The sequence below is a fragment of the Chenopodium quinoa genome, unplaced genomic scaffold (assembly GCF_001683475.1).
Source record: "Chenopodium quinoa cultivar QQ74 unplaced genomic scaffold, ASM168347v1, whole genome shotgun sequence".
Lineage (NCBI taxonomy): Eukaryota > Viridiplantae > Streptophyta > Magnoliopsida > Caryophyllales > Amaranthaceae > Chenopodium > Chenopodium quinoa.
Window position 1 is genome coordinate 7,543,549 of NW_018742418.1, and position 24,173 is coordinate 7,567,721.

A 24,173-nucleotide genomic window follows, 5' to 3' on the forward strand; every position below is an offset into this window, starting at 1 on the left:
ACCACCTTATTTTTGGGAGGCTTCCAATCAAATTATCCTCCCCAAAAATATTTAGTAAATGGGAAAGCAGTAACATTAGTGGAAGGTCCTCATTTCTGTTTTTTGTCAAATAGGGAGCCTATTTTCCCACCAATGTGAATGCTCTTATGACGATTCATGTTAGTCGATCCTAAATTATTTTGGGAGTAAAGTTTTGTTGTTGTTGTTGTATGGTTGTGGCGTCTAACACTTGCACTGCTACCATGTTGGCAGGCAATATTTTAATTTTTTTTTTTTTGTTCTACCCTTTTAGGTGGCTAGTTGGTGGTGGTGGTGATGTTGAGATGGCAATGGATGGTCAGGTGTTGGGTGGTTGGTTTGGTGGTGGTGGTGGTGAGATGGCAATCAGGACTATCAGGTGGAGTTGGCTGTGGCAGCTGTGCTGGTTATTGTGGACTAGGGATGGAGGCAGGTGCAAAAGCCACCTTCAGGCCGTGGATCATAGTTGATGATGACATTGTAGGTTTGGCTATGCCACATTTCGTTTCTTCTTAGTAGAGTTTTTGTTTTGTGAGAGCTTACTCTTAACAATAACAATACAATCTGATTTGTTTAATCTTTGAAGCAAAAATGCATTTTCCACTTCATCTGTAAGTGGAAACAGAAAACCGTGAACAAACAGTACCTGTTAGTGTACCCTATATAAAACTAAAAGCTGCAATGATTCAGTAAGTTCAGTTGATTGTCTAACTATACAATCACAATGAGGACAAAGAATGGATCATGTAAAAAGAAGGATTTTGACTGGCTCTTGAAAGTGAAGGCAAATTCACAATTCCACATTTGCAAAGGCGTGTGGCCGTGTGGGTTTAAGAGTTCACCCCTTCCTGTCACTTGATGGTGCAAGTATGTCTGCCATAGTTTACCTGAGAAACCAGGTCAACACACTCCAAATAAACCTGCCATTGTTGCCAGCTTTGCTTCCAAGTTGATAATATATACTCAGGCCACACCTATTGACTCTGTATATTGTGCCGTTCACATACTCTGCTGCTGTTTTCAGTCCACCACTTTTCCGCTTGTCCTTCACTGAAACGTTTGCGGCTGAAAAGACAAAAGTGCTCAATAAGGATAGGCGGGAAATCAATGAGGGTGGGTGAGGGTTCATCAAGTGGGAGTGGGGTCCACTAAATGGGGGTGGTAAGGAATAATTTTGACATAAATAAGAAAGTATTAGTAGGAGGTTCGAGGTTCTAGAAAAGACACCATGTAAGAATAAAATCAAGAGATGCAGATATTACAACATAACAAGTATTGCCTGAGTCTGCCTGACAAAAAGACCAGTTAGTTGGAAAAGAAAGTGTTTGCAGTGTCACATACTTGTAGTCTTGTACACATTCCATCAACTCCACATGTCCACAAAAGTTAGAAGAAAGTTCATGAGATTCTACTTACTATCCAACACATAGACTGTCATATGTCACCATGCAGAAAGAACCTAATGTAAGTTTGTTTCAGAAAGAACCTAATGTACCTGAAACGCAAACGCTTGAGCTCATTAGTGCCTCCTGGCAAGGAGCAAAGTGTTATGTACACGCCAGGTTCATCTTGTACAACCCACTCCGTCTTTTCAGGCTGTGCTTTTTCTCCATTAGTTAGTAAGGCATCCATAGTAACAGTTGACTCACTTCTAGGAGACAAAAAGTTATCATCAGAGACCTTTCTAAAGGAACCAGAGGATTGTGTACAAAAATCTAATTTGCTGCTTGCATCTTTTCCTCCCTGTAACTTTTCAGCCATCTCCTTCAACTGTCGGAACAAATTTCACAACCCATAAATAAACTAACACTGTCAGGAGCAATATGTCACAAGGCAGAAAACAACTCTAACAAAGCAGTTGGGTTCCATATTTTTTATTGTTAAAAGATGGATGATCTTTTTCTTCAAAAAAAAAAGAAAAGAAAAAAAGATGGATAATCCAATAATAAAAAAAAAAAACAGAAATAACCCAAAAGTCGCATATCTGGACCTTTTGTGACTAATACACAATTCTAACTTAGCCTTCTTTACTTTGTTTGATTACATCTTCAGTTAATTTTTCTAACCAAATTGAACATAATGTAGAACTACAGCAATAATAAATTGAAAAAAAGTCTGAGATTCAAAGCACCATAAGGCGTTTTTACAAAAAAATAACAAACACAAGGACAAATTTAAAAAGTTTGAGCAACAATAAAGATATTAAAACTGGACATGAGAGTTAAAAAAAAAATTGCATCTACTCCACCGGAAGTACAACAAAGATATTAGAGATTATATTGCTTAAAAAATCGTATTCCGCTAATTTATTACAGACATAAAATATCAACTACTTACTCTGTTGTTTTTAATTGCATCATTTGAAGTTTCACACTTGCCAATACAAAATTTTGATCATTCCTATATTTATTTGCATTTAGTAAAAATTATAAAATTTTGATATTTGGAAAACATAAATCAAGACGAAACTAATAAGATCCCACTTGACTATATCTTTTCTTACGTATAAAACACAAATGATGGTCAAAGAGAGATGAATGAGTAGTGAAAAAGTTCAAATGGTGCAACTTAAAAAAAAAAAAAAAAAAAAAAGTCACAACATAATATTTAGAAGCCCCAGGTTTCAATCTTAAAATAGATACTAATCATAGCACAGTATACAACAAGCTACAATAAAGAATATATATTATGGTTATCGTGAGAACCCATAATTATGTGAGAACACTCTCTATGTTCTACATTTTTACTCACATGTTCGAAATCTTAAATGAGTTAAATTAGATACTCTGAATTAATACACATATTCTGAATCTTAAATTTGTTCTAAATTTTAAATTGTGTGTTCTAAGATTTTTTTATCATATGTTCTAAATGTTTACTCGTATGTCCTAAACTTTTACTCACATGTTCTTAATTTTACTAATATGTTCAAAATTATAAATCAGGTGTTCTAAATTTTTATTCTCATGTTCTAAGTTTAAATTTAGATGTTCTAAATTACTCATGTTTTAAATTTTAAATCAAGTTTTCTAAATTGTAATTCACATGCTCTTATCCTTAAATCAGAGGTTCCAAATTATTACTCAGGCAGATGTTTAAAACTTTTACTCGCATGTTCTAAATTTTTATTCACATATTCTACATTTTAGACCCATTCTTAGATAAGTATGGTGTTCTCATATAGGGACCTATTCTCACCGGATCTCTTTTGTCAATACTATCAAAAAGAAATTCTTCCATAGTCAATACAGTCAAGACAACTATGAGTTATGAAAAAGTGCTGAAGAAATGAATAACTGGAAAACAATAGATGATTGATGTATCTGTAGGGACTGCATGATGTTTTTCACAATAATATATGGTAGATGTTGTGCAACTAACCTGTGCAGTCAGGGACTTGATGACTTCCTTGGCAGCTTTGGATTTCTCAGCCTCATCTACTGCTACCACTTTGGCCTCCTTAAGTCGCTTTCTTGTTTTCTCCAGTTCAGCTTCAAGAAGCTTATTGTCACCAGTAAGTTTTTCTACCTAATAATTTGATCCACAATTTGCTCAGAACTTTACAAATTAATTGATAATGGATAATGGCACATATGCCATAGCACAAATTCATTATTATAACAGTAGAAAGCCTTGGTAGTCCTTTTCTACATTCATCTAGAATTTTTTATTCATGTATCATATCCAAGTATCTTTACCCTAAGGAGTCGGTTACCAATGACACCCACCAAGGTGGATTCACTGGATTGGAGTATCAGAGTAACAAAAACCCTAGCTTGTTCTTTCTACAGGATTCCTTTTTATAGATATAAGAAAAAGGAAGCACACATTGTCTATGCACACATTTCCTTTTTATAGATATACTAATTTGAATAATGCATCTTGAACGTAACACTAAGGGAAGCACACAGGACATAACAAATTAGTATAACATGCATACACTAAGAAACGGCGGGAGCATTATATCAGAATTACAGTACGTAAATCTCTGCTTTATGAAATGGCTCACCTCTACTCTTAATTGAACAATTTCTTGCCTCAAATTATCTTGTGTAGGCTTTGAGTTAGGAGCCATAAGTTCCGGAGACGTGGGAAGACTGATTGAATTATTAAATGTAAATGATCTTACAGGACTGCACCCTTGTGAAATGGGTGATGCTGCCCGAGAAACCATTCTGGAACCAGGAGCAGAAGCTGAGACTCGTTTATCTGAGGTTCCCAACATAGGGTATAAACTGCTTGATACATGACTACTGCCAGGTTGAAATATCCCATTGAAAGTAGGAAAGATGGAGCTCTCAACTTTTCCTGGTTTGGCACCACCCTTAGAACGATCACTATCAATTCTTTTCAGGGAATTGACAAATGAGAGTCCCCCAAATTTGGGAAGTAATGTTTCCTTTTCTGCTCCTTCATTGGACTTTTGAAGACTGATTTTACTGACAGGTCTAGGGATTCGCATATTTCCATATTCTGTTGCTTTCTTCAGCTTCACATAGCAATCATCACAAACCCGGTAAGGCTTATTCATGTTTGGAGCCAAAGAAGCTTTCAGAGATCTGCGGCTGCTGCATGCCTTGCAAAATACCTGCCCACAGTTGTAGCAATTATGACGTTTCCTCCGGAAACCAAATGGATTATGACAACCAGTACACGTAGAATGATCAGTTCCCGAAGCCCATTTGTGTAAACAAATGGCAGCAGTGAAATTGGACCCACATGCTACTCTCTTTACTTGGTTATCTTTCATGAACTCAACAAGAGTAGGTTCATCTCTGTGGTCATTATCTCCATGACCTAATTGCCCATTGGTCCCTCTTCCCCAAGTGAAAACCTCCGCCTTAGATGTCAAAACTGCAACATGATGAGAACCACAAGCAATATCTTCTACAAAACTGTCTGCAATCTTACCCTCAACACAAAATGGAATTCTTCCATTAGCAGCAGGACATCCTAATTGTCCATAAGCTGTACTGCCCATTGTATAAACTCGTCCAGAGGTAGCAAGAGCAACAGTAAAATCACGGCCACAAGCTACTTTGCAGAAACTATTATCCATTAGCACTTCCACACACTCAGGGATCAATCTAGCTTCCTTATCATCGTGGCCAAGCTGGCCTTTATCACCCTCACCCCAGGTAAAGAGCTTTCCCGATGCTAAGAAAGATCTATCAAACATAGTTTCACTTTCCAGAATGTCAACAACTGCAGCAGTATGCCAAGCACCACAAGCTACCCTCAGTGTTCGTTGTCCCTTTAAGGCCTCAACTTCCCTTGGAACAGTATAGCTCATACGGTCTCCATGGCCCAGGACACCAAAGGTACCATCTCCAAATGTAAACAACTGACCAGTTGATAAAACTACAGCAGTATGCCAAGGTCCACAAGATGCAAAAGATACATACATACCTTCTAAAGGGCCAGATACTCTTTTAGGTATCCAGTGACCTGCCTCACTAACATGTCCAAGCATACCAGGATTCCAGGTACCACCACCCCATGTAAAAAGATCACCAGATGTTGTAATGGCACAGGTATGGTACTCTCCACATGCAACTAGTTCAATATTCATACCACTAAGACCTTCGATCAACTTTGGATTGGAAACATCAACTTCCACACCATGCCCAAGCCTGCCTCCTGACTCTTCCCCCCAACTGAAGATTTCCCCTTGCCTGTTAACTAACACTGCATGCCTAACACCACAAGCTATATGATGAACATCAAGGACCACTGTTGATTCTAGTGCCTTGGGTAGATTAGCATCATACTTGCCACTTGGTGAAACTCCAAGGGAGCCACCACCCATTATGCCCTCACCGATTCCTTCTCCCCACATGAAAACATCACCCAAGGAATCAAAATCATCAGGAAAAGATCCCTGACTTGATGAACTTACCAAACTTGATGAACTAATCCGAATGCTTTCAGATGATGAATTTCGGCCCGTAAAATTTTCTACACTGTTGGAAGGTGGAAAGCTAGCAACATAGATGGATGCCTCGGCCTGACTGCAGTTATTGGATGCTGCAGTGTAAAGTATTATGTCGGAGAATGCTTTCCCCAATCCAGTTTGAGGAGGACTCTCAATTGGCACTTGGCAGGGTGCATCCCCAGCATCCTAATGTAATTCAAAAGCAAAAGTAAGTCAACTGCAAGATTGTTTATGTTCCGATTTATAATAAATTAGATAGGAGATTCTGGGAATGGGACAGACATGTGATGCAATTGATTGATGAATTCTCCGATTAGTTGAGCCATCTGCAGATGATGTACTACTCTCCCTTGCTTCATTTTTCCATTTACGCCAGCCATTCTTAGAAATTAGTGCCTTAAGACCAACAAACCACACTTCAGCTTCATCTTTGTCCTTGCATATCTATCACAAAGATTATAAGAATGTTCAAATCACTTTTTCAATACCAACAAGTAAAATTATGCATTCTGCGTGTCATTAAAAAATAAAAAAAAATTGGCACATAAAATTACTTCATACAATAAGAACACTGCAAATGATAACAAATGGATCCTGAATTACAAACTTGGAAAGTTTTAGCATTCATGATAAATGACTCACCAGATCCAATGATCTACTATCATTGTATATAAGAGAAAATGATTGATACTCCTTTTCAGGCCGAGGATATCGCTTAAAAATTCCCTGAAATGCAGGAAAATCACCTCAAACAATTAAAAAAAAATTATAAAAAAAAAAGTCAAGAGGAACTTCAGCCACTGCACTTTCCTTCTTTCATCATTTTTTCAGGCTTTGGACGTAGAAGATTCTCTGAAGGAACTGTAACAGAGAAAGAGGTACTAGTAGACTCAACACCCAAGAAGTATTGGGATGTGATAACTAGCTGACTACAAGGATCTTTTCTTTTCTTTTTTTTTTTTCATAGGATAGATCATACCCAACATGTGTTTTACCTTTCCAATCTCTTCCTCTTCATAATTGTTACGGTTGTTACTATAGGTGACTGTGTACGTGCATGCATGGTATGTTAAAAATTTCCTACAGTTCATTGCTGCTGGCACCGCTGGCACAACTGATACTACTAAAAATATCGTCTGTATTATATTTGTATAATATAGAATTATTACTGTAATTAGGGGTGAGCAAAAAATCATGGTACACTGAATCGGAACCAGAACCTGATAGGAAAGGGAACCTGGACAAGAGGTTCGGTTCCAGGTAGTTAAATTGAGACATGTTGCAACTTCTCTGTTTTTTGGAACCGTATGGGTATCTTGTAACTTGATAAAAGATATTAATTAAGCTTAAATTATACACAAAATTAAGCCCAACTTTTAAAAACTAAAAATGACAATTATAAATATATGTATTAATTTGCTAGCAACTACTTTTGGTTTGTTGTATTTGTGAGTTGTAAAAGTTATATAAATTTGTGATCATCCAGATTTTTTTTAAATTAATTTTGCAAACAATTACTCCCTCTGTTTTTTTTTAAATGCATCACTTGAGTTCTCACACTTGTCGAGGCACACCTTTGACCATCATTATCTTTAATTAGAATTTAGTAAAAATTAAAAAAAAAAAAAATATATATTAGAAAAGTAGACATTATAACAAATCCAATAATATATTACATGATCATGTTAATAAATCATATAGTAATAAAAAAATTAAGTCAAAGGTAACACATGAATAGTACAAAATCTCAAGTGATGCGTTTAAAAAAAAAACGGAGGGAGTATTAAGTATAGCAAGGTTCCTTAAACCGAAACCTAGAAACAGGTTGAGGTTCTGATCTGGTTACCATTTAGAGGAACATGTTGCATCAGGTTCTGATTGTGGTTCCAGGTTTTTTTAACTAGGCACCCTATTGTACTCACCCCTAAGTGCCATAACTATAATTAGTATGTTTGTCTGATTTTTCAGTTTATACACAATTTTATTCCCCTCTTTCAAAAAAAAAAAAAAGAGAGGGACAGAAAGATAAGGGATTTTCTGATTCCCTATACCTTTAGTGGGAGTTTGTTTTGGGGATTTAAAGAAACGGAAAGGCAATAAATTACCTTGATTTACTTTTTTTGTAGTTTGATTAACCAATTTAATCACAACTACGATTCCCGCTTCTCTCTACCATGATTCCTCCCTCCCCCCAAAAAATCATCCTCACTCTCAAAATCCCCTTCACCAAACTAGCCCTAACTACCACTTTGACCATCTCATTACACCACACCACTGCCAACCACCACTCTGATTACTAGGGCCCTTTGAATCACTTAACCACCATCGAAAGCTCAACCAACCTCCTTGAACCACCTACCCACCACCCAAAAACCACCTCTCTCTCTCAAAAACAACCAACCTCTACCAAAAACACATAAAACCACCCCACCACCGAAAATCCTCCATGAAACCACCCCCCACCACCAAAATTCCTCCACAAAACCACCCCTACCACCAATAACCCACCACAAAACCAATCATCATCGTAAACCACCCACAACCCCCGAATACTGTCCCAACAACCCTATGAACAAATCCTAACATCCCTGAAAACCCACCTAACTACTTTGAAAACAAAACCCACCCGTAGTTTTAAAAGGCACAAGTTGCAGCAAGGCACAAAAGTCCTTGGAACCTAAGCGCAAGGAGAAGGCGTATGTGTTTGAACATGAGCACACATTATTTATATTTAAAAAAATAGATATATTAGATAAGTCTACAAAAAGTATTATGGGAAAAGATAAAAGGGCCATGTGATCCAAAAATGGAATTGGGGTACTTGGGGTTTCTTTCTCCTCTAATATTAAAGTAAGTCTAACTTTAAAAACATTATTTTAGCAGGTGGTATTAATAATTTTCTTGCTAAGGCCCGAATTTGTATTTACCTTAAATAAATATTTATTTTGGCGGGTGGTATTGTTTTTTGCTGTTAAGGCCCTATTCTATCACCTTAAGTTCATAATATTTATTTTGGAGGGTGGCCTTTTTACTTCTGTTGCTAAGTCCCTATTTTGCTGACCATATTGATGCCATACAACATAAAGTGCAAAAAGCTCTCGCGCAGCCTAGAAAAATGTGCATAAGCACACACATTTTGTAGGTTTTTGCACCGGGAAGAGTTAAGGCACGGCACCAGCTCTTGCACCTAAGACAAACTTTTTGGAACTAAGAACCCACCCCCTCCTAAAACAACTTGAACCACTTGAAAACCACAACACCTACCCTAAAAACAACTCTAAGAATCAAGAAAATCAACCAAAAGGGGAAGAGAGAGATGTAGTCTTCTTAAATGTTTACTTTGTTATCAAGATAAGGCAATTGTCCGGCACCTTTTTCTCTGGGGTAGTCTACAAAAAAAAAAAAAAAAAAATGCCATGACCTATCTTTTTTAAATCTAATAAGACTGGAATTGAGAATGGACAGGTTGATTGTCTAACAATGCCTGTTGGAATCATATCTATTTGATAGTCTTACGTGCTCAAAGTACATTCAAAACTCAACCACATCATCACGTATTGCCCGATGTGATATTTGGGAATAGGGTTTGAGTGAACTCTAGAATAGCTTTGACTGAAGCTTTATTTGAGTGAGAGATTTGAGAATACATTAGGTTGAGGGATCCACTGTAAGGAACTTGGGTAAGAGTCTTAACTTGTAATAGGTTGCTATATCATAGTAATAGGTTGCAAGTTGGGACTAGAAAAGTTTCCCCGTAAAAACTCTTGTGCACCTTTGAGCTCCTTGTCGTTTTAGCTTTTAAATATTCCGCTAAGTTCCCTATACTACAATTTTACCCCTCTTGTGCTTTGAATAAAGGATAGCATACGTTTAAATTTACCTCTTTAACTGCAAGGAGGCACTTTGTATTACAAAATAAACTCATACTCTGATTTAGTCCATTATAATCCAAAAATCACAAGTTAAATGGTGAATAATTCTATGTCATTGAAATTAGATGAAACCCTTGACTAACAAAATTCTATTACTTAGCTAGAAATGGACAGTCAAACTTACAGTTCGCTGCCCAGGAATAATCCTTGAAACTTGGCTGAGTTTTAGCTGTTTCTCCTCCTTCCCAGAGTACCATATCAATACGGATTCATCCTGATCATACAAAGCAAAGGAGTCAACAAATTTTAAGCAGCAAGTTCTCCCAAAAATTGCCAAAAAAAATAAAAATAAATAAATAAATAAATAACTTCACTAAGATACAAATTTAAGGCCACTGCTTTCCTAGAATGTAAGCAATGCCTTTCATGGTAGAAGATAGATGAAAGTAGGATAGGCGGAGACGAAGACCAGTATTACTGAACAAAGAAAAGACCACCCTTGTGGAGAAATGAATGCAAAAATATTATAATTGAGTGCAAATGTAGCTTCAATACTTGTTTGTTCACAGGAATATTACAAATACAAACAAAGCATGTGTTAAGCACTTAAGCGCATAAGACAGGCAAGTCTTACATTTGAAAGCCGGAACGGGCAGAATTTAGGCTTCCCTCTTCGCCCATACTTCAGCAAAGTTGCCCCTTTCTTCAACGCAGTAACCGCCTGAAAATGAAAATAAATTCGGAGCTATATCTATATCATCCACATCACAAACATAGATATAATTTCCAAAATCATATGATTGATTTACAACCACAGAATACAATAGCTTCTCTTTATCCAAAATAATCATATATGACACCTGATCTAATTAATCTATCTAAAGAGCAAAACAAATTCCACAGATTTATCCAGATCCTAAAAGCAACACCTAGCCAGTTTCAAGTCTTTCTGTTGTCTATGATTCCCTTCCTATGGGTCACTTATAAGATGCCACATCAGTACTTAAGGTAGATCCCTTTGTTAGCAAGAATCTCTAAGCTCATTAAATTTCCTGATCCTTACTTTTATGTACACTATATTCCACTTTAGCAGATAACATGCTCCTGAACTGTCTATTGTCATCACAAAATTGACCTGGTACCTTTGGTAAATGGTAACCTATGTCCTGTATGTACATTATCAGTTTGAACCAAATGTCATTGACACAATGAGACCAAATTATCTAGGCGAAATGCTAAGGATGTTTTAGCTAACCTACTCCATCCAAGATTATTAATAGTCACATACACTTGCAAGATCAAACTTGGCACGCCATACATTGACGAAAAATCTAGATTTAATATTTAAAGAGTCCTGATTTCTTAAACAAAAATTTACCAATAATAACAATGTAAAATTGTAAACCAAAGGATAATAGAAAATTAGAAATCAAAATTAAAGTGAAAATTGATGCAGAACAAAGGGAGCACGCACGCATGCATGCACGTGCACACACACACACAATAACATTGACTTTAATGATTGCCAAGAAACAACTTTGACCCTTTATCTCACACACACACTCACACACACATGCAATAACAATGACTTAATGCTTACCAACAAACAGCTTTGACCCTTTCTATCTTTTTATATTTATTGGTAAAGAACAAAGGAAGTAATACATAATCATGATTTCAAAGACTTTTAATTGGATGTTAAATAAAATGTACAACTTTTGTGTCAAGCGTGTATATTAATAAGCACTATACATATAATAAACAACCATATCTAGCTTCCCTTAATTTAAAATGCTAAAGATTATCTAAGAAAATAGATAAATGAGTGTTTAATTCACCAATATAGACCTAAATTATTGAGGGTGCATAATGAATTCTTCGGGGCAAAATAAATTTAATCATAATTTGTGTGCCTTAGCCCTTAGGGGTTGAGTCAAGGCCTTGATAACGTACAGATGTGGAACTTCCGTTAAAGCTGATCCCTTTTCCTCAAATTCATCGTAGGTACACCAATAGAAAATAAACATTTTCGGATCTAAAAGGGCTAAAACTGTAATTTTGAGATGTCCTTGCGATTTGTCCCATTTCAATTAAATTTGATGCAGATAATTAAAATAAAAATTACAAGCGACTCCATCTTTGCTACAATTTTCCTGAAATTCTTAAGTTTGAGATCTCAGTCATCTCACTAGTCATTACAGTATTGTTCGGCACAAACTGAAGGTCCCAAACTTTCTAAATGATATGTTTAATCTTTTACTTCTCATAAAAACTACTCTTGATTGATATTTTCTATTCGTACAGTTACATATCATCCAAGAAAATTACTCTAAACAATTCCAAATTGCAGTGTTCTAAATCCCATGTCTAAGAATTTTAGGTCTCGATGAATCATATCTTAGGCATGTAACCGTAAGCAAGTCCGGGAATTGTAGGTATAGCAAAAGTTTGAGTCTTGATGTCTATCTCAGGAAACTATCTGACTTTCTTAAATTTACAGTCCACACATTCCATCTTAACTCTGCCCTTTGACTCTAAAATATGTCTTAAATTTTACATTTTCACAGATGCCTTCTTGTATTAAATACAATAAGACCAACGTACCCAAAATGCAGACCACATCATTTGGGAGCCTTGTATATCTTCACTTATAGGTCAACTGCTGGTCTAAGTTCCTTACTACTTATGATAATAACCCAACCATGTGCTATAGGTCTCTGCGTGGTACCTCTAAATTCTAACTTCTTAGCAGTCCACAACATTGAGTGCTTTCTCATCTTATTTGCTTACACGAACTCAAAATAATTGTCAGGCTTTCTTGAACTCCCTCCATCCCAAAAATGCTTCCTATTTGACTTTGGTGTGAAGATAAAGTTTTTCCAAGTAACTACAACTTATACATCACATATCAAACCCTAACACTTGTGGAAAAGTTCAGATTACCTCCAGCATAGGACATAATATTGGCAAAAAAAAAAAAAGGTTGTCATAGAATTTTGTACATATTGCCAATGGGGTGTGTGTTTTATAGAGGGAGAAAAACCCAAATGTTTCCGTAACCATGAAGCTCCTCTAATACCAATTATACACAATTGATATTAACATAAGGAAATTATAGCATGCGTTGAAGACTTTCGTGAGCTCTTTAGCAAGCACTACCCAATCAATTGAAAAGGGATAACATTGACAGGCAAGTTTGCCTGCCTTGAGGCATTTAAATTCAGCAGCCCCCTTTAAACACTATCAGTACTCCCTCAATCCCCACTAGGAAATTTGCGGTCCCCTCACATCAAATCACTAAATACTTCAATGATGCTCCCCCTCAAACCCTTCTTATGCCCATATGATCAAAGGTTACATCGAAGCAAGGTCTACCAATCACTTCAATATATCAAACCTTTAGCTTTCACAATAGAAGTCAAGTTTCTTTTTTGTATCTGATGCTAGTATACAGTTATCGAAGCTATAAATTCAACAACAATGCTTGTGGCTCTCTGTTATTAGATGATAAGTAAATGGTCTATTCATAAACTAACAGTCAATACAGAGCGATCAATACATAATTCCTTGTCAATATACCAAGCAAAGAACATCAAACACAAAATGGTTTCAAATAGCATTATATAATAATAACATCATACATTTCCTTACTCCCCAATAAAATAGGAAAGCAAAAGCTACCTGTTCAATGTCCCTTTCCCCGGGGCCGCCCCTCGTCGAATCACCCATCTACGTTGCGAAATCCAGCGTTGTTGTGATCGTCCCAGCCTTGTTTTACCCATTTGAACCAATCCAAAAACGACTAATAATACTAAACCTGAAATTCAGTGACTCAACTTCTAACCCCATGAAAAAACAATGCCAATTCTCCAAACCATTATCGCTTCTCTTCCTCAAAATTTGTGTAATCCATCATCAGATTCTTCTTCATCATCATTATATAACCTCAAAACGCATTGTTCTCCAGCTCATTTACTCCTCTAAAACCCCAAATACTCAAAATTAACCCCAAAATATGCAAAATTAAGCCACAAAATCAGCTCTTACAACTCTATATCCCCCAAATGAACCCTAATTATTCGAATTACCTCAAATAATCAACTCAAACAAAATCAAACTCGTTAAAAATTCAAAAAAAGCTCCGAATTACCTCAATCAAAACAAAAAAAAATCCACCTCAAATCCTCAAAATTGCTCCAAAAAAAAAAAAAAAAATCGAAGGAATCTCCAAATGCCGCCCCCAATTTGACTTCGTAGCTCCAAAAAATTTAAAAAAATCCAAGAAATCGTCAAAAATGGTGACTAAATCCCGATCAAAAACAGAGAAAATTCTACAAAATCTAAGGATTTCAAAACGTAACGCATATATTCTCAATTTTCAGAAGGAAGGAGAACAGATTCTTGAATGCGTTGAGTAATTTTCTCTCTCCTCCCTCCCCTTTCCTCTGGTGTGTGCAACAAATGTGACAAGAACAAGGCAACGACGCTTTCAAGAAGTGTCAATTTTTTATTATTTTTTTTAAAGGTGAAGGGTGCCACGTAAGATACCTGGAGTTTTGTTGGACTTCTCCCAGGCTATATTTATGTTGTCTTTACATTTACGAAGTAGGCCCAATTTAAGATTTTTGGGCCCACTTTTATGCTTTTGTTTTTTTTGGTGGGGTGGTGTGTTACTGTAGGTTATGTTTTCCCGCTTTTCTTTCAAGTTTTTGTCATAAACTCACGTGATCCTACATTTTGAGGGGGGCTCCCAAAGGCTAAAGTAGAGGGTCTTGTTCTTTTCACCCATTTGTGACTAAAGGGGTTAAAAATTGACCCGACCCGATCTGATCGGAAAGTAATTTAACATAATTCAATTTTGAAAGATATTTGATCCGAACAGATCGACCTCATCGAACTCGACTTAAATACCTGAATGGACATCTCTAAAGGCTCTAATTGAATTGTGACCCAATTTGAATTTGACTTGAAAATTTTAATCAACTTGCAAGTATGAGACCCGAATATGATATGGCTTAGAGATAATACGACCGCTATATAGCTTAAATTTTATTAGCTAGAATTCTAAATTTGAACTCGATGAACCCCGGAATGACCCAACCTGATTTCTACACGTTGAAACCCGAATCTAATCTGATTTGTTAATCAATGCAGCTCGAATACACTCGACAAGTTGACCCGACCCAAATTTGACTTGAACTTTAAATAACCTACTAAAAACATATACCAAACCCGAATCGAGCCACCTATGATCGGAGTTGTATTGTCCCGAGTTGACTTCAAACGCGACACAAACACTATAGGATGGATAACCTAAACCGAACATAACCCCATCACCTAACCCACATAGATAAGTCCATTAACCCGACATGCTTGGAACATGGATTTGGCCTAAAATAACATACATTGACTTGACCAAAACATCCGAATTGGCGGTTGTAGTTTTATATGCACACGATGATGACGAATGAGCAAAATTTCGATATAAGTATTGAATTTTTAATTTCAAAATCTTGCTATCAAAGGCTTCAAGCAAAAGAAACAATCAGCGGTGTCTTAATTGAGTGATTTAGAGCTTTATTCTATTATAAACTGAAATTTTGTAAGTTTATGTTTGAGTTTGTAATTAAATCTGTTTTTAAGGGATGATAACAGTATAAGGGTGATGAAGATTTTGTTTCAATAAAATGTCCATAACAATATTTTGTCAGTTTTTTCACTCTATACTAAATAGTTAGGAAACTTTATAGTCATCGTATTACTTGGTTATTTTTTTTAAGGAAGCCCATTCGATTCACCCTAGCTTTAGCTCAAATTACTTTCGGATTCGATCCGTATCGCATACCAAACTGCTTATCATTTTACTTGGTTATAATGTTAGCTACGAGTATAAATTTTTCAAATGTTTAACGCATCGTGTACATCAAAATATCAAATGCTAGTCCAACTATGGCGGCTGTTCTTGCCTTCATTTCCATTATGCAAGAATTTATTTCTTTGCTGCTATCAACTCACTGGTGTAGTAGCAAAATACCCCCAAAAAAACATAGCATACTGCATACACTAAAAAAATAAAAATAAATAATAAATAAAAAAAATAAAAAAAATCTGATAAAATTAGAAAATAGGTAAATTGACGGACCAATGTTAGTTGCTCTCCTGCTTTGATAATATAGAAGTGTATCTCCACTGGGAAAGATGTATGTAAATATTATCATTAAGATATTATAGTTAACTTTGTAAACTTGAATCAACTAGTGAGAGGAAAGAGAACTCCCAACTATTGCATATTGTCTAATGCTTGGCCAAGAGAGTTTAATGAATACGAACACATTGAGGAACGTGACCGAGGCAATTTTGAGGGAAGGGCTGACATGAAGCAATGTCCATACATTATTCAGTTTCATATTATTCTGAACACCTCGCCCCTAAAGATCACAATAAATTGGTTTCCATGGCAAGGGGATCTAGCCAGTAGCTACAAATAGAGTCCTGTAATTAACAATGTCCATACAAAGGAAACGAGTCAGAACCGAGGATTTGATGAGTCACAATGGTACAGCCGTACAACAAAGGAAAAAAAAAAAACAAAGGAAGTATATATTTACATCCAAAACTCAGGGTTGCAACAAAGTTAGTGAAACAAGACGTACTGGCTCAACTGGCCGTCGAATTAACTCATGAGAGAGCTAGCCTATATTAAAGAGATCAGTAATATCCATTATATTTATTATGAATTTTGTGATCCTCTTCAAAAATCATGTAGTGTTTCCTCCTTGCTTTTGCTTCTCTATCAGCCTGCAATCACCAAGATGTTTACGTCACGCTTTCAATGTATAATGTTAAAGTTTAACGGAAGATTTCATTGTGATCATACAAATTAAAATTTGACGGATAATTAATTGAAAAGCACCCTTTAGAGATACAGATTCAAAAGAACTCTGTTACACATGCCAAGAATCACTTAAAACGTCATTTCAGAGTGGACTAAACTCTACACTCTAAGATGTGTGTATCATATCATCCTTCCCCTACCTCATCAAATTAGTAAAAAGGAGATCGAAAAATCGACGAATTTTTAATAAGATAAAGAAATTTTTTATGAAATCATAGACCTGGTATAACTAATCCATACCAATCACCAACCCAAAACCCAAACTCTTCTAAATCACTTGATGTAGTAAATTTGGTCCAACTACATCCTACCAACAAGCTATTTGTCTAATATTATTTTATCATAATTCATAATAAGCATTTATATACAAGAATTGAACCAAACCAACACGATCCGAATGACCTAATTGCCTCCTTTAGTAGACCATACTCGCCAGAGAAACAACTGAAGTGAGTGAAAATTGAAGACCAGTAGGGGAAAAACTTTTTCTTTTCAAAAAAATTAGGGATTAAGTACCTTCTTAATGATCCTCTCAAATGCCTCAGTTCCATTTTGTTCAATGTACTTCTCTGCAGCATATAAAATATCATCTTGTTTGCTGAATAAGTTCTTCTTAGGTATATACCACATGGTGGAAGTGGTCATTTGTGGGTTCATATAGAAAGGTCTAATAAAATGTCTATAAACATAAGTTGCTCCATTGAATTGAGGCAGCACCAACCAGCATGTGAAGAAAAGCTTTGCATAACTCCATATCGGAAACCTGAAACATTCAATTCCATGCACGAAATTGGCGTGGTTAGTTGATTAAAGTCATGAGGTTGTACCGTGGTACCCAGAATCTAGGATCAAATCTCGTCTACATTATTTTTCTGTCGTGAGACTCGTGACTCTTTATACCAATAGATATAGGCAAGATTATATAAACCGTATTAGCTATATTGCAAACAATTGTGTATGAGTTACATAATTCTATAGCCTTGTGCCAACTACACAACAAAGTAGCTATAGACAAATTATTTTTAAGAAATAAAAGAGGTTGCTTACCATTCAAGGACTTTGGCAAATGAGAGTTCAAAGATGGTGATTAAGGAATATAATACCCAATAAGTAAGCCATTGTTGATCATCTGATCTTGAACCACTTTCTATGGCTTTGATTGAAGCATATCTAATACATGTCATGCATACCGTGAAATTTCATGTCAGTAGATTATCATCAATAAATAAATAAGTAAGCATCAGATACGGTCTTGTTCTCTTCAACTTAATAAATTTAGTTTCAGTAAAATAAAAATCATTGAAGGAACAATAGTAAATAATTTTTGACAAGTTTAAAGTAGAGATCAATTTAAATAAGATCAGATTAGTCAATTGTTGGGACAAACACTGGGATAAAAAATATAATTAGATCAACTTTAATCTGTAAAATTAGTTCAGTTTACAAAAACTATAATCATGAACAATTAAAGAACTCCGAAGTTTAACCTTTTTGTTTATAAGCTTGGTGTTACTCAAATCCTTAAAAATAACCCCCAATCAAATGTGATCACTCATATACTCCATAACATTTTTAGAGACGAAGTGAGTACAATAAATTTTGGGGTTTGCTTATCTTATCAGCTCATATCTTCCTGTAAGCTAAACATTCATGCTTTAAATTTCTCAACAAGAAAAAAAAAAAACCTTTAGTATAAAAAAATGACATTATCTCCCTCGTCCCACTCCTATAATTATTTAGTGCTTGCAAAGTAGTAACGTGCAACTTCAGGTGCAAATGTCGCATGAAATCCAAATTATTGGACACTAAAATTTAGTACCAACATATATCAAATCTTCCAACCACTAACACAATTTTTTAAAATAATTTTTCAAAATGCCTTTGACACCATTTCTGTCCATACCAAAATAATGTACAACTACAAACAACTTGAAACACTATTTTCTACAAATTTACTGTTTGTACAACTTTTTATGAACGGATATATGAAATGCTTGTAGTTACTATGCACTCGGATGCACCTAAGTTTATTTATCTGTTTTTGTGCGTTTCGTAATCTTCTAATGCACGAAAAAAAATGTCATTGGCTACACCTAACTCCGTATTTTCCAAACCACACTCACAAAGTTACAAGTTATATATATTGTTAAACTCACACATTATCATACAGTAATTTACCAGCTTATGAACAAACTTAACTCAACATTGGGCCAAAAGGAAAACAGGAAATAGTTAAGAAAAAGAAAAACTTACAGAGGATAAACAAGAGCAACTAATGGCCTGCAAATAACAATACAATATTGAAATATATACTAACAAAATTGAAAATTTTAAAACCCCTTTTAAAATAATGACTTATCAAAAACAAAAATTAAAACCCTTTAATAAAAAAGACTTACCCAGCAAGAACATCAAAGTTGCTAGCTACAACATAGAGAAAACTATGCTCATTTTTGCCAGATGAACCCATAATTTCCTCTGTTTTCTTTGATTTGAGAAAATTTGGGGTGAAAATTTTAGTGAGAAAAGAAGAAACTTTTTTTTTTAGCCTAGAGATTCTCTTTACTAAAAAATAGTCAAAGTTATCATACTAAAAGCAGTGCATAATAAAAGTGCTGGTAAAATTAGAGTATTTTTTTCAAATAGTTTCAGAGTAAAGTGGGACAGTAGCAAAGAAACTTGGAGGAGTGATGTCTGGAGAAAGGGAATTATTTTGTGGAATCACGAAGATCGAGGCACCGAATTTGCGATATTATGTCTTTTTTGTGGTGTTCGTGCATTGTGTATGAATACAATGCTCAATGTTTAGGGCTTTGTTACATCTTGAGTTTCTTCTTCATCAATTAGGTTTATCTCCTTCTTACAAGTATTATTGTTTATTATATAGCACGATTTTTAGTAGAGATATATAATAGAAAAATACTCCGTATAATTGAACAACTAAATACTTGTATAAATTAGAAATTTAAATCTTGCACTCCTTGTTAAAGTGTGTTTATGAAGTTGTGCTGCAAGTATTTTAAAATGAAAGAAGCATAAATTACTTGAATGAGTTGATTATAAAGTTACTTTTAGGTTGTGGTGGAAATAAAAACAAATTAATATTTTTAGTGTTTTAATCAATTATAGTAACTAAAATAGTACTCTGTATTATCCAAGGATGAAGAATACAAAATAATATTTTGTATAATAAATACATCATTTGTGTTATTTTAATTGGCATATATCTTTAGTCACATTTACTAATGCAAGTTTTTAAACATAATTACTTTCAATTATCTTATTGATTAAATTTTTTTGAAAAAAACTTAAATTTGAAAAATATGCTTCGAGCCAAATTTAACAAACTCACACGCCAATGACTATGATTTTTTAACGTATAAATCATATAATAAAATGAAGTCAAAGTAACTTACGTAAATATTCACGAAATTAGAACATATTATCAACAAAAATGAGATGAATGAAATAATATTGTTTGTTACGAGCTAGAAGACTTTAATTCAATGGTTGGATGTTATAACCAAATAAAGATATGTGGTTGGTTATCAAACGAGAAGTGAGCTATTCCTGATTAATCAAAGGTCGCAAATTCAGAGCTTACGATCATAACTACATTTGTTGGGAAATCAAGCTTTAATTATTCTCAATTGAAGCTTGACCAACTCAAATGTGATAATATGTTTATTCTGAGAGCTTTTAGCTTATCTTATTGAGTCTATTAGAGGTTTGATCATAATGAAAAGGCTAATTTGGATGTTGGGTAAATAGCTTATAGAACCCAAAAAGCTCCTTTTGAAAAGGTATGAAAGAGGAGTTTTTTAAATTTAGCTTATTGAACAATTATCTTTTTGATTAATTCATACACTGTAATTAAACAACTAATAATTTACCAAATACTTTTACACATCTAGCTATCTACAACTATCTAATCCAACCAGTTAATAGTTTTAATACATTTAGGTATATCAATAAGTTACCAACTAATTACCAAAAATGACCTTAATAGGTTTTTTTTTTTGAATTCTAAATATCGAGTATATCATTTTTCGTCCAAACACGCTTAAAGATGGGCTAAAAATAAAATTAGAAATTCCTTACTTTTGCTTGAGATAGCTTGAAAATTAATGATAATCGGCCCATGAGGGAACAGCATGGGAAAATCTACCAACCAACTCTTCTATTACTGCGTATAACGGACACCATTATATATCCCATAGATTGATAGATAGACCCATTGCATTTGGCATTGTCCTTACATATGCTTGTTACGTTGCATTAAATAAAATACTAACCCAAGAATAGCGTGGATATTTACCAATTCTATATTAAGTACTTCGTATTATACTTTGTACTTTATAGTTGTAGTATTATGAAACCATATCACAAGAAAATCACCCTTGGGTTATTATTTTTATATTAAGTAATCCTATTACTTTCTTCAATACACGAGTATTAACACTTGCATTTAACAATCTCCCTATTTAAAAGTTAATCTGAACACCGAAACAAATAAGGAAAATACTACAACTCTACATACTCCGTAATGCTTTGAGGAGAAACTAGCAGATCAGATGGGCCTTATTAATACAAATGAACTAAACACATACAACGTTTGTCAAATAGTGTGTGCAAATCTAGCTTTAATAGTTAAGTATTAGTCCGTAGTTTGTAAATTGTTATCATATCGGATGAAGGAACAAGGCCAAGCTAAGGGAGATAAAAAAATAATGAATTAGCTCACGAGGGATCAAGAATAATGAAGCTCACGAACAATTTAATTACGATTATTACTGCAACATTAGTTATACTTATATCTCACCTGTAACTCCGTACTAACACCTGTAACTCCGTATTAACAGTAAAACCATAGCATATCTTGCAAGAACATGGGAGAACAATATAATATAATGCAAGTTATGCAACAACTCACATTGAAGGGAGGGACCATGTAATGTAACAAGTGCATACGCAGTAAAAAATAGAATAATGGTGTATTATTATTACACAATGCATATAATAAGTTAAAAAAGAGTCATGTAATAGTGAAACAAAAATGCATGAAAAAGGAAGGGAATCATTGAATCACTCTTTCAGGTGGTAAGACAATATACGAGTACAGCATTTACAAGGCAATACACATAAAAATAAACAAGCTAATTTAGCCTAGTGTACGTGTATAATATAAATATATATAATGGGGGACATAAAATACAGATGCACAGCACCTGAAAGGCTGATTATTAGTGTGATCATGCATGTGTGTGGCATAGTTACTGTCGTCCTCTTTCGTTGCCCGTGGCCCTGAGATGCCCCTGAATCATGCACATTCACAAACTAGCTTAGAGTAGTGCATACTAATTTTCTTCCACCATCATTGTACCACAAATATATTTGGTCCATTGTTTAATTATGGTACTCCCTCCGTCGCTCTAAATTTGCCCCACAGCTAGGTTCAGCTCGACAATTTTCGTTTTGGCCTTTGGTGTTGCCCTTATCATTTACTTAGTCGAGAAAATAGTATAGATTGAAAAAACTGGGGCAAACTTAAAGGGACGAAGGGAATATTTGTTTTCTGTTTTTAACTGTCTTTGATTTATTTATTTCACATAAACTTTGTTTGTCCTTTATTTGAGGTGATGAAAGCATGTGAAGTCATGACAGCAGGCTTGTTGTATCATGATATATATGAGAGAGTAATGGTAAGTGCATCATAATTATCAGGTGCACGGGTGGTATTTGCAGATGATCTATTACTTGATGGAAAACTGTTGCTTCCCTCTTACAATACATTGAATCATCTCCCAATAAACTCTTATTTTCCGTGTATAAAGACAAAATTCAAAGGATTCCCTTTACTACGGAGTAGCTAGCTAGTATAGAGTATAGACTATAGATGCATGTATACTCTGCATGCATGAGTGTATATCATATATACGCGGATCAATTTTAAATATTTGGTTATAGTACGGACTACGGAGTATATATATCTTAAGATTCTTATAACACCAACTAATGATATAAGGGCACTTTTAAAAAACCCTAGATACATATTGAGCTCTTCCGTAGTAATTAAGTTGGCTAGGGTAATCCCCAAAGGGACCGGCCTTGCATGCTAATCTGAGCTAGGTGTTGTGTGCGAGGTTGCGGTGCGATAGAAGCGCTTTTTTTTTTTTAATTTATTTACCTAAAATTATAAAAAAAATATTAATATGAAGCAAAAGTTAGGATAGTGATGATGAAGATTTTTCATAAGAAATATTGCAAATTAAGTTTACTTTTAAAATGCATTTTAACTCATCATATGTTACCCCTCACTATGTAGTATGTACTCCTATTAAAAAAGATGAAATTTTTATTCTGAAAGGAAAAAAAAAAAAAAAAACACAATTTAACTCACCGTAATATAACTTATTCACTGCATACTCTGATCTATTAATAAAACATTGATTTGAGTTGAATCCTCTATCTTCAATTCTTGACTTGCTAGAAATATACTAAATGTTGGAATATCTATTTATTTTGTAAAAATTACTTCGTATTATAATATGCATAATGGAGTAAATTAAAGAGTTTTAAGATTTCAAGAAAAGATTTGGAGAGGTGTTAGATGATTTTAACGTATTCTTATGACTTTTCACTATCACAATTTTTTAAAATGGACTGCTGAGATTATTTGTTTTGATTTTTATTTTTAATTAGTAATTTTAATTAAAAATTATTTTTTAATTATTTTAAATATATTTTTATCTTCTAGATATTATTTTTTAATATTTTCGAAATCCTCGAAAAAAAAAATCTATAAAATAATTAAAAATGATTTTAATTAAAATTTCTAATTAAAAATAAATCAAAAAGAAAATAATCTCAGCTGTCTATTTTAAAAAATTATGGTAGTCATAAGACTACATTAGAATTTTCAGGATCCTAAGCTAATTTTAAAACCATGGCCACAATCATAGAAGTTTCATGATTATTAATTTGGAAGAGATGGATTTGTCTATATTGATGAATTGTACTATGATCATAAAATTTTCATGATTATGTTGTACATTGAGTAGTATCAAGACAATATCTTAATGAATCCAAGACTTCAATATACTTTTTAATTAAGTATTATACTGGCCGAAAATCATAAAGAAATTAAATTCAAGTTTATATGCAATAGATCAGATATATATGCATTATGGGTATGGACAGTTATTATGGGCAGTGGAAAACTAAGATTTTTTTATGATTCAATTCATAATATGTTGAGTAATTAACTATGCTACATAATGGAGAAACACGAAATTGTCAAATCAACATAATAAAATTGTGCGCATAAAGCTCATGAAAAGCTCGATGGCCAAAGTTTTTGGCCATTTCCCAACTTACCATCGGCTAAATAGGTCACATTAGGTTAAGCAAAAATGATTATATTTGGAAAATCTCGTGTATAATTATGTTCAAA

General features: G+C 34.3%; 2 protein-coding genes across 4 annotated transcripts; both read right to left on the reverse strand.

The window, feature by feature from the left end:
- Positions 1-338: 338 nt before the first annotated feature.
- On the reverse strand, positions 339-14,679 carry LOC110712297. Its single transcript, XM_021890757.1, has 9 exons — positions 13,507-14,679; positions 10,460-10,546; positions 10,010-10,099; positions 6,596-6,679; positions 6,236-6,397; positions 4,028-6,139; positions 3,400-3,546; positions 1,514-1,788; positions 339-1,083 (listed from the first exon to the last, which is right to left on the reverse strand). Exons 1-9 carry the CDS (start codon positions 13,552-13,554, stop codon positions 993-995), a joined length of 3,096 nt encoding a protein of 1,031 aa, XP_021746449.1. The 5' UTR covers positions 13,555-14,679; the 3' UTR covers positions 339-992.
- Positions 14,680-15,491: 812 nt separating this feature from the next.
- Positions 15,492-19,524, reverse strand: LOC110712310 (HVA22-like protein a). 3 transcript variants are annotated; one of them, XR_002509561.1, is made up of 6 exons: positions 19,120-19,523; positions 18,974-19,000; positions 17,768-17,890; positions 17,237-17,483; positions 16,479-16,623; positions 15,492-16,317 (listed from the first exon to the last, which is right to left on the reverse strand). XR_002509561.1 is itself a non-coding variant. In XM_021890767.1 (5 exons), the coding sequence occupies exons 1-5, from the start codon at positions 19,188-19,190 to the stop codon at positions 16,534-16,536; spliced, it is 558 nt and encodes a 185-aa protein (XP_021746459.1). In that variant the 5' UTR covers positions 19,191-19,522; the 3' UTR covers positions 16,303-16,533. The 3 variants fall into 3 exon arrangements, 2 of the variants coding, with proteins under 2 accessions (XP_021746459.1, XP_021746463.1); XM_021890767.1 differs by having other exon boundaries at positions 16,303-16,623; positions 19,120-19,522; XM_021890771.1 differs by lacking the exon at positions 18,974-19,000 and having other exon boundaries at positions 16,303-16,623; positions 19,120-19,524.
- Positions 19,525-24,173: the final 4,649 nt, after the last annotated feature.

Excerpts from the sequence above, each read along its gene's own strand:
- LOC110712297 (XM_021890757.1), bottom strand. The coding sequence starts at position 13,554 with ATGGGTGATTCGACGAGGGGCGGCCCCGGGGAAAGGGACATTGAACAG. Across the intron at positions 10,547-13,506 it reads GGGAAAGGGACATTGAACAG|GCGGTTACTGCGTTGAAGAA; the intron begins GTAGCTTTTGCT and ends TTTCATTTTCAG. Across the intron at positions 1,084-1,513 it reads CTCAAGCGTTTGCGTTTCAG|CCGCAAACGTTTCAGTGAAG; the intron begins GTACATTAGGTT and ends TTGTCTTTTCAG.
- LOC110712310 (XM_021890767.1), bottom strand. The coding sequence starts at position 19,190 with ATGGGTTCATCTGGCAAAAATGAGCATAGTTTTCTCTATGTTGTAGCT. Across the intron at positions 19,001-19,119 it reads AACTTTGATGTTCTTGCTGG|GCCATTAGTTGCTCTTGTTT; the intron begins GTAAGTCTTTTT and ends TGTTATTTGCAG. Across the intron at positions 16,624-17,236 it reads TTGAGAGGATCATTAAGAAG|GCTGATAGAGAAGCAAAAGC; the intron begins GTACTTAATCCC and ends TGGTGATTGCAG.